Source organism: Myxine glutinosa, chromosome 7, assembly GCF_964187855.1.
Source record: "Myxine glutinosa chromosome 7, kmMyxGlut1.1, whole genome shotgun sequence".
NCBI classification, from domain to species: Eukaryota; Metazoa; Chordata; class Myxini; order Myxiniformes; family Myxinidae; genus Myxine; species Myxine glutinosa.
The window spans coordinates 93,680,085-93,692,607 of record NC_136267.1 but is presented as its reverse complement, the minus strand read 5'-3'; the positions used below and the strand labels follow the sequence as shown (position 1 = coordinate 93,692,607).

General features: G+C 34.5%; 1 protein-coding gene across 5 annotated transcripts in view; it reads right to left on the bottom strand.

Annotated features, from left to right (window-relative positions):
- Positions 1–12,523, bottom strand: part of WDR37 (WD repeat domain 37) — a 238,826-nt gene that overhangs the window by 1,511 nt on the left and 224,792 nt on the right. For all 5 annotated transcript variants that reach the window (XM_078782006.1, XM_078782007.1, XM_078782008.1 and 2 more), the window contains 2 exons: positions 12,333–12,467; positions 11,773–11,887 (listed from right to left, as the gene is read on the bottom strand). In XM_078782006.1, coding sequence (XP_078638132.1) covers positions 11,773–11,887; positions 12,333–12,467 — 250 coding nt within the window. The remainder of the gene's footprint in view (positions 1–11,772; positions 11,888–12,332; positions 12,468–12,523) is intronic.

Sequence of the window (12,523 nt, the reverse complement as noted above, 5' to 3'; positions counted from 1 at the left end):
GGCGCCCGGCAATACCGCAGTGCAGCTCATTGAGGCTGCATTGGGAGGGAGAGGTGTACACTAATTGATTGATTAATTGTATAATTAAAATCAATAAAAGATTATCACAAAATATTTTCATAATCAATTGGCTAATAGCATAACTAAACCACTAGTGCTTCATCCGAAGATGTATCTTTTAGAAATTTAATTAAATAAGTCATAAATGAAAAATTAAATAATTAACTGATTAATCAATAAATAATTAATCGATTAAATGATTAATCAATAAATCTAAAATATCCTTGATAGCCACATCACTTGGTCACTGTCATGTCCAAATATTAGCTTCCCAGCTCAAAAGGTGCCTGAGATATTGGCCAAATAAGAAAGAAAATAAATAAATAATTAATAATGAAAATAAATAAATAATAATCATAAAAAAATTAAATTATTAATCTATTCGGTCACAGAACACATAAACCACCACCATTTCATCAGAATCTGTAACTGCAAAAAAAAAAATTTTTTTAGTAATTAATCGAATAATTAAATAATTAATCGATACATTGATTAATTGATTAATCAATAAATCAAAAATATCCTTGATAGCCACATCACTTGGTCACTCATGTCCAAATATTAGCTTCTGAGCTCAAAAGGTGCCTGAGATATTGGCCAAATGAGAAAGAGGACAAAGAAATGATTTTTAATGAAAATAAATAAATAATAATCATAAAAAAATTAAATTATTAATCAATTCGGTCAGAGAACACATAAACCATCACCATTTCATCAGAATCTGTAACTTAAAAAAAAAAAAAGTTTTTGTCATTAATCGAATAATTAAATAATTAATCGATGAATTGATTAATTAATAAATCAAAAATAGCATTTGCAGCCAAATCACCTGGTCATTGGCATGTCCAAATATTAGCTTCCTAACTCAAAAGGTGCCTGAGTTAATGGTCAGAAGAGAAATGAAATTTAATTAATTAAATAAGTACTTAATTAATCGCTAATAATTAAATAACTCATCAATTAATTGATTAATCAAAAAACAAAAAATACCTTTTTTGACAAAGGACTTGCTCACTATTATGCCGAAATTTTAGCTTCCTAGCTCAAAGGATGGCTGAGATATCGCCCAGACAAACAAACAAACAAACAAGTACACATACATTCAAAGTACACCGCCCCATGCCAAATAATTAAATATGCTGCAGCGCGCCATTGCCGGGGCGCCTCCGGCGCCCGGCAATACCGCAGTGCAGCTCATTGAGGCTGCATTGGGAGGGAGAGGTGTACACTAATTGATTGATTAATTGTATAATTAAAATCAATAAAAGATTATCACAAAATATTTTCATAATCAATTGGCTAATCGCATAACTAAACCACTAGTGCTTCATCCGAAGATGTATCTTTTAGAAATTTAATTAAATAAGTCATTTATAAAAAATTAAATAATTAATTGATTAATCAATAAATAATTAATAGATGAAATGATTAATCAATAAATAAAAAATATCCTTGATAGCCACATCACTTGGTCACTCATGTCCAAATATTAGCTTCCCAGCTCAAAAGGTGCCTGAGATATTGGCCAAATGAGAAAGAAAATAAATAAATGATTAATAATGAAAATAAATAAATAATAATCATAAAAAAATTAAATTATTAATCAATTTGGTCAGACAACACATAAACTACCACTATTTCATCAGAATCTGTAACTTTAGAAAAAAATTTTTTTTTGTCATTAATCGAATAATTAAATAATTAATCGATTAATTGATTAATTAATAAATCAAAAATATCCTTTGCAGCCAAATCACCTGGTCATTGGCATGTCCAAATATCAGCTTCCTAACTCAAAAGGTGCCTGAGTTAATGGTCAGAAGAGAAAGGAAATTTGATTAATTAAATAAGTACTTAATTAATCGCTAATAATTAAATAACTCCTCAATTTATTGATTAATCAAAACAAAAAAAAATACCGTTTTTGAGTAAAGGACTTGCTCACTCTTGTGCCGAAATTTCAGCTTCCTAGCTCAAAGGATGGCTGAGATATCGTCCGGACAAACAAACAAGAAAGAAAGAAAACAAGTACACATACATTCAAAGTACACCGCCCCCATGCCAAAAAATTAAATATCCTACAGAGCGGCATTGTCGGGGCGCCTCCGGCGCCCGGCAATACCGCAGTGCAGCTCATTGAGGCTGCATTGGGAGGGAGAGGTGTACACTAATTGATTGATTAATTGTATAATTAAAATCAATAAAAGATTTTCACAAAATATTTTCATAATCAATTGGCTAATCGCATAACTAAACCACTAGTGCTTCATCCGAAGATGTATCTTTTAGAAATTTAATTGAATAAGTCATTTATAAAAAAAAAAATAATTAATTGATTACTCCATAAATAATTAATCGATTAATCAATAAATAATTAATAGATGAAATGATTAATCAATAAATCAAAAATATCCTTGATAGCCACATCACTTGGTCACTCATGTCCAAATATTAGCTTCCCAGCTCAAAAGGTGCCTGAGATATTGGCCAAATGAGAAAGAAAATAAATAAATGATTAATAATGAAAATAAATAAATAATAATCATAAAAAAATTAAATTATTAATCAATTTGGTCAGAGAACACATAAACTACCACTATTTCATCAGAATCTGTAACTTAAAAAAAAAAAAATTTTTGGTCATTAATCGAATAATTAAATAATTAATCGATTAATTGATTAATTAATAAATCAAAAATATCCTTTGCAGCCAAATCACCTGGTCATTGGCATGTCCAAATATCAGATTCCTAACTCAAAAGGTGCCTGAGTTAATGGTCAGAAGAGAAAGGAAATTTGATTAATTAAATAAGTACTTAATTAATCGCTAATAATTAAATAACTCCTCAATTTTATTGATTAATCAAAAAAAAAAAATACCGTTTTTGAGAAAGGACTTGCTCACTATTGTGCCAAAATTTCAGCTTCCTAGCTCAAAGGATGGCTGAGATATCGCCCGGACAACCAAGAAAGAAAACAAACAAGTACAAATACATTCAAAGTACACCGCCCCATGCCAAATAATTAAATATGCTGCAGCGCGGCATTGCCGGGGCGCCTCCGGCGCCCGGCAATACCGCAGTGCAGCTCATTGAGGCTGCATTGGGAGGGAGAGGTGTACACTAATTGATTGATTAATTGTATAATTAAAATCAATAAAAGATTATCACAAAATATTTTCATAATCAATTGGCTAATCGCATAACTAAACCAGTAGTGCTTCATCCGAAGATGTATCTTTTAGAAATTTAATTAAATAAGTCATTTATAAAAAATTAAATAATTAATTGATTACTCAATAAAAAATTAATCGATTAATCAATAAATACTTAATAGATGAAATGATTAATCAATAAATCAAAAATATCCTTGATAGCCACATCACTTGGTCACTCATGTCCAAATATTAGCTTCCCAGCTCAAAAGGTGCCTGAGATATTGGCCAAATGAGAAAGAAAATAAATAAATGATTAATAATGAAAATAAATAAATAATAATCATAAAAAAATTAAATTATTAATCAATTTGGTCAGAGAACACATAAACTACCACTATTTCATCAGAATCTGTAACTTAAAAAAAAAAATTTTTTTTGTCATTAATCGAATAATTAAATAATTAATCGATTAATTGATTAATTAATAAATCAAAAATATCCTTTGCAGCCAAATCACCTGGTCATTGGCATGTCCAAATATCAGCTTCCTAACTCAAAAGGTGCCTGAGTTAATAATGGTCAGAAGATAAATGAAATTTAATTAATTAAATAAGTACTTAATTAAACGCTAATAATTAAATAACTCCTCAATTAATTGATTATTCAAAAAACAAAAAATACCGTATTTGACAAAGGACTTGCTCACTACTGTGCCGAAATTTCAGCTTCCTAGCTCAAAGGATGGCTGAGATATCGTCCGGACAACCAAGAAAGAAAACAAGAAACCAGAGTGAAAACTGAGTACTCTCTTTCAGCGTGCGTCACTGCCGAGCCCCCTTTGGTGCCCGGCAATGACGATTTGCAATGCCTGGAGATGGCATAGGAAAGGAGCGGTGTACAACAAGTACAAATACATTCAAAGTACACCGCCCCATGCCAAATAATTAAATATGCTGCAGCGCGGCATTGCCGGGGCGCCTCCGGCGCCCGGCAATACCGCAGTGCAGCTCATTGAGGCTGCATTGGGAGGGAGAGGTGTACACTAATTGATTGATTAATTGTATAATTAAAATCAATAAAAGATTATCACAAAATATTTTCATAATCAATTGGCTAATCGCATAACTAAACCAGTAGTGCTTCATCCGAAGATGTATCTTTTAGAAATTTAATTAAATAAGTCATTTATAAAAAATTAAATAATTAATTGATTACTCAATAAATAATTAATCGATTAATCAATAAATACTTAATAGATGAAATGATTAATCAATAAATCAAAAATATCCTTGATAGCCACATCACTTGGTCACTCATGTCCAAATATTAGCTTCCCAGCTCAAAAGGTGCCTGAGATATTGGCCAAATGAGAAAGAAAATAAATAAATGATTAATAATGAAAATAAATAAATAATAATCATAAAAAAATTAAATTATTAATCAATTTGGTCAGAGAACACATAAACTACCACTATTTCATCAGAATCTGTAACTTAAAAAAAAAAAATTTTTTTGTCATTAATCGAATAATTAAATAATTAATCGATTAATTGATTAATTAATAAATCAAAAATATCCTTTGCAGCCAAATCACCTGGTCATTGGCATGTCCAAATATCAGCTTCCTAACTCAAAAGGTGCCTGAGTTAATAATGGTCAGAAGATAAATGAAATTTAATTAATTAAATAAGTACTTAATTAAACGCTAATAATTAAATAACTCCTCAATTAATTGATTATTCAAAAAACAAAAAATACCGTATTTGACAAAGGACTTGCTCACTACTGTGCCGAAATTTCAGCTTCCTAGCTCAAAGGATGGCTGAGATATCGTCCGGACAACCAAGAAAGAAAGAAAACAAGAAAACAACCAGAGTGAAAACTGAGTACTCTCTTTCAGCGTGCGTCACTGCCGAGCCCCCTTCGGTGCCCAGCAATGACGATTTGCAATGCCTGGAGATGGCATAGGAAAGGTGCGGTGTACAACAAGTACACATACATTCAAAGTACACCGCCCCATGCCAAATAATTAAATATGCTGCAGCGCGGCATTGCCGGGGCGCCTCCGGCGCCCGGCAATACCGCAGTGCAGCTCATTGAGGCTGCATTGGGAGGGAGAGGTGTACACTAATTGATTGATTAATTGTATAATTAAAATCAATAAAAGATTATCACAAAATATTTTCATAATCAATTGGCTAATCGCATAACTAAACCACTGGTGCTTCATCCGAAGATGTATCTTTTAGAAATTTAATTAAATAAGTCATTTATAAAAAATTCATTGATTACTCAATAAATAATTAATCGATTAATCAATAAATAATTAATAGATGAAATGATTAATCAATAAATCAAAAATATCCTTGATAGCCACATCACTTGGTCACTCATGTCCAAATATTAGCTTCCCAGCTCAAAAGGTGCCTGAGATATTGGCCAAATGAGAAAGAAAATAAATAAATGATTAATAATGAATATAAATAAATAATAATCATAAAAAAATTAAATTATTAATCAATTTGGTCAGAGAACACATAAACTACCACTATTTCATCAGAATCTGTAACTTTAAAAAAAAAAAAATTTTTTGTCATTAATCGAATAATTAAATAATTAATCGATTAATTGATTAATTAATAAATCAAATATCATTTGCAGCCAAATCACCTGGTCATTGGCATGTCCAAATATCAGCTTCCTAACTCAAAAGGTGCCTGAGTTAATGGTCAGAAGAGAAAGGAAATTTAATTAATTAAATAAGAACTTAATTAATCGCTAATAATTAAATAACTCCTTAATTTATTGATTAATCAAAAAAAAAAAATACCGTTTTTGACAAAGGACTTTCTCACTATTGTGCCAAAATTTCAGCTTCCTAGCTCAAAGGATGGCTGAGATATCGCCCGGACAACCAAGAAAGAAAACAAACAAACAAACAAACAAGAAACCAGAGTGAAAACTGAGTACTCTCTTTCAGCGTGCGTCACTGCCAAGCCCCCTTCGGTGCCCGGCAATGACGATTTGCAATGCCTGGAGGTGGCATAGGAAAGGAGCGGTGTACAACAAACAAACAAGTACACATACATTCAAAGTACACCGCCCCATGCCAAATAATTAAATATGCTGCAGCGCGGCATTGCCGGGGCGCCTCTGGCGCCCGGCAATACCGCAGTGCAGCTCATTGAGGCTGCATTGGGAGGGAGAGGTGTACACTAATTGTACACCGCTCCTTTCCTATGCCATCTCCAGGCATTGCAAATCGTCATTGCCGGGCACCAAAGGGGGCTCGGCAGTGACGCACGCTGAAAGAGAGTACTCAGTTTTCACTCTGGTTTCTTGTTTTCTTTCTTGGTTGTCCGGACGATATCTCAGCCATCCTTTGAGCTAGGAAGCTGAAATTTCGGCACAGTAGTGAGCAAGTCCTTTGTCAAATACGGTATTTTTTGTTTTTTGAATAATCAATTAATTGAGGAGTTATTTAATTATTAGCGTTTAATTAAGTACTTATTTAATTAATTAAATTTCATTTATCTTCTGACCATTATTAACTCAGGCACCTTTTGAGTTAGGAAGCTGATATTTGGACATGCCAATGACCAGGTGATTTGGCTGCAAAGGATATTTTTGATTTATTAATTAATCAATTAATCGATTAATTATTTAATTATTCGATTAATGACAAAAAATTTTTTTTTTTTTAAGTTACAGATTCTGATGAAATAGTGGTAGTTTATGTGTTCTCTGACCAAATTGATTAATAATTTAATTTTTTTATGATTATTATTTATTTATTTTCATTATTAATCATTTATTTATTTTCTTTCTCATTTGGCCAATATCTCAGGCACCTTTTGAGCTGGGAAGCTAATATTTGGACATGAGTGACCAAGTGATGTGGCTATCAAGGATATTTTTGATTTATTGATTAATCATTTCATCTATTAAGTATTTATTGATTAATCGATTAATTATTTATTGAGTAATCAATTAATTATTTAATTTTTTATAAATGACTTATTTAATTAAATTTCTAAAAGATACATCTTCGGATGAAGCACTACTGGTTTAGTTATGCGATTAGCCAATTGATTATGAAAATATTTTGTGATAATCTTTTATTGATTTTAATTATACAATTAATCAATCAATTAGTGTACACCTCTCCCTCCCAATGCAGCCTCAATGAGCTGCACTGCGGTATTGCCGGGCGCCGGAGGCGCCCCGGCAATGCCGCGCTGCAGCATATTTAATTATTTGGCATGGGGCGGTGTACTTTGAATGTATGTGTACTTGTTGATTGATTAATTGTATAATTAAAATCAATAAAAGATTATCACAAAATATTTTCATAATCAATTGGCTAATCGCATAACTAAACCACTGGTGCTTCATCCGAAGATGTATCTTTTAGAAATTTAATTAAATAAGTCATTTATAAAAAATTCATTGATTACTCAATAAATAATTAATCGATTAATCAATAAATAATTAATAGATGAAATGATTAATCAATAAATCAAAAATATCCTTGATAGCCACATCACTTGGTCACTCATGTCCAAATATTAGCTTCCCAGCTCAAAAGGTGCCTGAGATATTGGCCAAATGAGAAGGAAAATAAATAAATGATTAATAATGAATATAAATAAATAATAATCATAAAAAAATTAAATTATTAATCAATTTGGTCAGAGAACACATAAACTACCACTATTTCATCAGAATCTGTAACTTAAAAAAAAAAATTTTTTTTTGTCATTAATCGAATAATTAAATAATTAATCGATTAATTTATTAATTAATAAATCAAAAATATCATTTGCAGCCAAATCACCTGGTCATTGGCATGTCCAAATATCAGCTTCCTAACTCAAAAGGTGCCTGAGTTAATGGTCAGAAGAGAAAGGAAATTTAATTAATTAAATAAGTACTTAATTAATCGCTAATAATTAAATAACTCCTCAATTTATTGATTAATCAAAAAAAAAAAATACCGTTTTTGACAAAGGACTTTCTCACTATTGTGCCAAAATTTCAGCTTCCTAGCTCAAAGGATGGCTGAGATATCGCCCGGACAACCAAGAAAGAAAACAAACAAGTACACATACATTCAAAGTACACCGCCCCATGCCAAATAATTAAATATGCTGCAGCGCGGCATTGCCGGGGCGCCTCTGGCGCCCGGCAATACCGCAGTGCAGCTCATTAAGGCTGCATTGGGAGGGAGGGGTGTACACTAATTGATTGATTAATTGTATAATTAAAATCAATAAAAGATTATCACAAAATATTTTCATAATCAATTGGCTAATCGCATAACTAAACCACTAGTGCTTCATCCGAAGATGTATCTTTTAGAAATTTAATTAAATAAGTCATTTATAAAAAATTAAATAATTAATTGATTACTCAATAAATAATTAATCGATTAATCAATAAATAATTAATAGATGAAATGATTAATCAATAAATCAAAAATATCCTTGATAGCCACATCACTTGGTCACTCATGTCCAAATATTAGCTTTCCAGCTCAAAAGGTGCCTGAGATATTGGCCAAATGAGAAAGAAAATAAATAAATGATTAATAATGAAAATAAATAAATAATAATCATAAAAAAATTAAATTATTAATCAATTTGGTCAGAGAACACATAAACTACCACTATTTCATCAGAATCTGTAACTTTAAAAAAAAAAATTTTTTTGTCATTAATCGAATAATTAAATAATTAATCGATTAATTAATTAATTAATAAATCAAAAATATCCTTTGCAGCCAAATCACCTGGTCATTGGCATGTCCAAATATCAGCTTCCTAACTCAAAAGGTGCCTGAGTTAATAATGGTCAGAAGAGAAATGAAATTTAATTAATTAAATAAGTACTTAATTAAACGCTAATAATTAAATAACTCCTCAATTAATTGATTATTCAAAAAACAAAAAATACCGTATTTGACAAAGGACTTGCTCACTACTGTGCCGAAATTTCAGCTTCCTAGCTCAAAGGATGGCTGAGATATCGTCCGGACAACCAAGAAAGAAAACAAACAAACAAACAAGTACACATACATTCAAAGTACACCGCCCCATGCCAAATAATTAAATATGCTGCAGCGCGGCATTGCCGGGGCGCCTCCGGCGCCCGGCAATACCGCAGTGCAGCTCATTGAGGCTGCATTGGGAGGGAGAGGTGTACACTAATTGATTGATTAATTGTATAATTAAAATCAATAAAAGATTATCACAAAATATTTTCATAATCAATTGGCTAATCGCATAACTAAACCAGTAGTGCTTCATCCGAAGATGTATCTTTTAGAAATTTAATTAAATAAGTCATTTATAAAAAATTAAATAATTAATTGATTACTCAATAAATAATTAATCGATTAATCAATAAATACTTAATAGATGAAATGATTAATCAATAAATCAAAAATATCCTTGATAGCCACATCACTTGGTCACTCATGTCCAAATATTAGCTTCCCAGCTCAAAAGGTGCCTGAGATATTGGCCAAATGAGAAAGAAAATAAATAAATGATTAAAAATGAAAATAAATAAATAATAATCATAAAAAAATTAAATTAGTAATCAATTTGGTCAGAGAACACATAAACTACCACTATTTCATCAGAATCTGTAACTTTAAAAAAAAAAATTTTTTGGTCATTAATTGAATAATTAAATAATTAATCGATTAATTGATTAATTAATAAATCAAAAATATACTTTGCAGCCAAATCACCTGGTCATTGGCATGTCCAAATATCAGCTTCCTAACTCAAAAGGTGCCTGAGTTAATAATGGTCAGAAGAGAAATGAAATTTAATTAATTAAATAAGTACTTAATTAAACGCTAATAATTAAATAACTCCTCAATTTATTGATTATTCAAAAAACAAAAAATACCGTATTTGACAAAGGACTTGCTCACTACTGTGCCGAAATTTCAGCTTCCTAGCTCAAAGGATGGCTGAGATATCGCCCGGACAACCAAGAAAACAAGAAACCAGAGTGAAAACTGAGTACTCTCTTTCAGCGTGCGTCACTGCCGAGCCCCCTTTGGTGCCCGGCAATGACGATTTGCAATGCCTGGAGATGGCATAGGAAAGGAGCGGTGTACAACAAACAAGAAAGAAAGAAAACAAGAAAGAAAGAAAACAAGAAAGAAAGAAAACAAACAAGAAACCAGAGTGAAAACTGAGTACTCTCTTTCAGCGTGCGTCACTGCCGAGCCCCCTTTGGTGCCCGGCAATGACGATTTGCAATGCCTGGAGATGGCATAGGAAAGGAGCGGTGTACAACAAGAAAGAAAACAAACAAACAAACAAACAAACAACCAGAGTGAAAACTGAGTACTCTCTTTCAGCGTGCGTCACTGCCGAGCCCCCTTCGGTGCCCGGCAATGACGATTTGCAATGCCTGGAGATGGCATAGGAAAGGAGCGGTGTACAACAACCAGAGTGAAAACTGAGTACTCTCTTTCAGCGTGCGTCACTGCCGAGCCCCCTTCGGTGCCCGGCAATGACGATTTGCAATGCCTGGAGATGGCAAAGGAAAGGAGCGGTGTACAACAAATAAACAACCAGAGTGAAAACTGAGTACTCTCTTTCAGCGTGCGTCACTGCCGAGCCCCCTTCGGTGCCCAGCAATGACGATTTGCAATGCCTGGAGATGGCATAGGAAAGGTGCGGTGTACAACAACCAGAGTGAAAACTGAGTACTCTCTTTCAGCGTGCGTCACTGCCGAGCCCCCTTCGGTGCCCAGCAATGACGATTTGCAGTGCCTGGAGATGGCAAAGAAAGGAGCGATGTACAACAAACAAACAACCAGAGTGAAAACTGAGTACTCTCTTTCAGCGTGCGTCACTGCCGAGCCCCCTTCGGTGCCCAGCAATGACGATTTGCAGTGCCTGGAGATGGCATAGGAAAGGTGCGGTGTACAACAAGAAAACAAACAACCAGAGAAACTGAGTACTCTCTTTCAGCATGCGTCACTGCCGAGCCCCCTTCGGTGCCCTGCAATGACGATTTGCAATGCCTGGAGATGGCATAGGAAAGGAGCGGTGTACAACAAACAAACAACCAGAGTGAAAACTGAGTACTCCCTTTCAGCGTGCGTCACTGCCGAGCCCCCTTCGGTGCCCGGCAATGACGATTTGCAATGCCTGGAGATGGCATAGGAAAGGAGCGGTGTACAACAACCAGAGTGAAAACTGAGTACTCTCTTTCAGCGTGCGTCATTGCCGAGCCCCCTTCGGTGCCCGGCAATGACGATTTGCAATGCCTGGAGATGGCATAGGAAAGGAGCGGTGTACAACAACCAGAGTGAAAACTGAGTACTCCCTTTCAGCGTGCGTCACTGCCGAACCCCCTTCGGTGCCCGGCAATGACGATTTGCAATGCCTGGAGATGGCATAGGAAAGGAGCGGTGTACAATATGGTGAGAAAGTGGTGTCAAAAAGCCAGGCAGGGGAGGGCCAAGGACAGACATGGCATGACATGAGTACAAAGGCAGTTACAGGGGGAACAAAAGGCCTTACCTGTCGATTACTTCTCGGAAGCCTCGCCAATCGCACCCCGGAGAGGTCAAAGAGGCGAACGTGTCGGTTATCGTGCGGAAGTGCGATAATCTTGTGCGTCGGGGACACGCAAATCCTACGGCGAAATAAGAGGTAAAATCCTCCAGAGAAAACACTAGAACCACAGTTAATAGTCCAAATTGCTGAACCTAGTATGATTTTGAGTCACTTTTCCACACCATAGGAACCTCATTACGCAAAAACAACTAAGGCTCCCACGGTCCAAGGCGATCACAACGATAGCCCAAGGCAAAAGCTAATTGGACTGTACATCTGAACCAATTAAACCAAAATCGTTCAAAAGCGACATCAAACACCTCTCTTGAAGCCTCGACGCCCCCTGTGGTGCATCATCCCTCAAAGCTCGAACTCGATTCTTTAAAGGGCACATAAGAAACCTATCAATATTACTTTATTAAACATAAGGGCTTCCTTTTATCCTGTGCCGTGGAGATACGAGGCATGTGGAGCAGGCTTTCCCTTACCATAGTAACGCGGTTTCTCTGCACACGTTACGGTACCTGTTGACGGCAGAGTCGGTGCGGATGGTGGCGATTGGAGACCGCATGTTCTTCAGGTCCCACACCTTCACTGTGCGATCGTCGCTTCCGGAGACGACATTTTCGCTGGAGGCAAAGACTGCGGACGTGACCGTACTGAGAGAGGGACACACACAGGACACGGACGCATGTTAAGCAAAACAAAGAGTTAG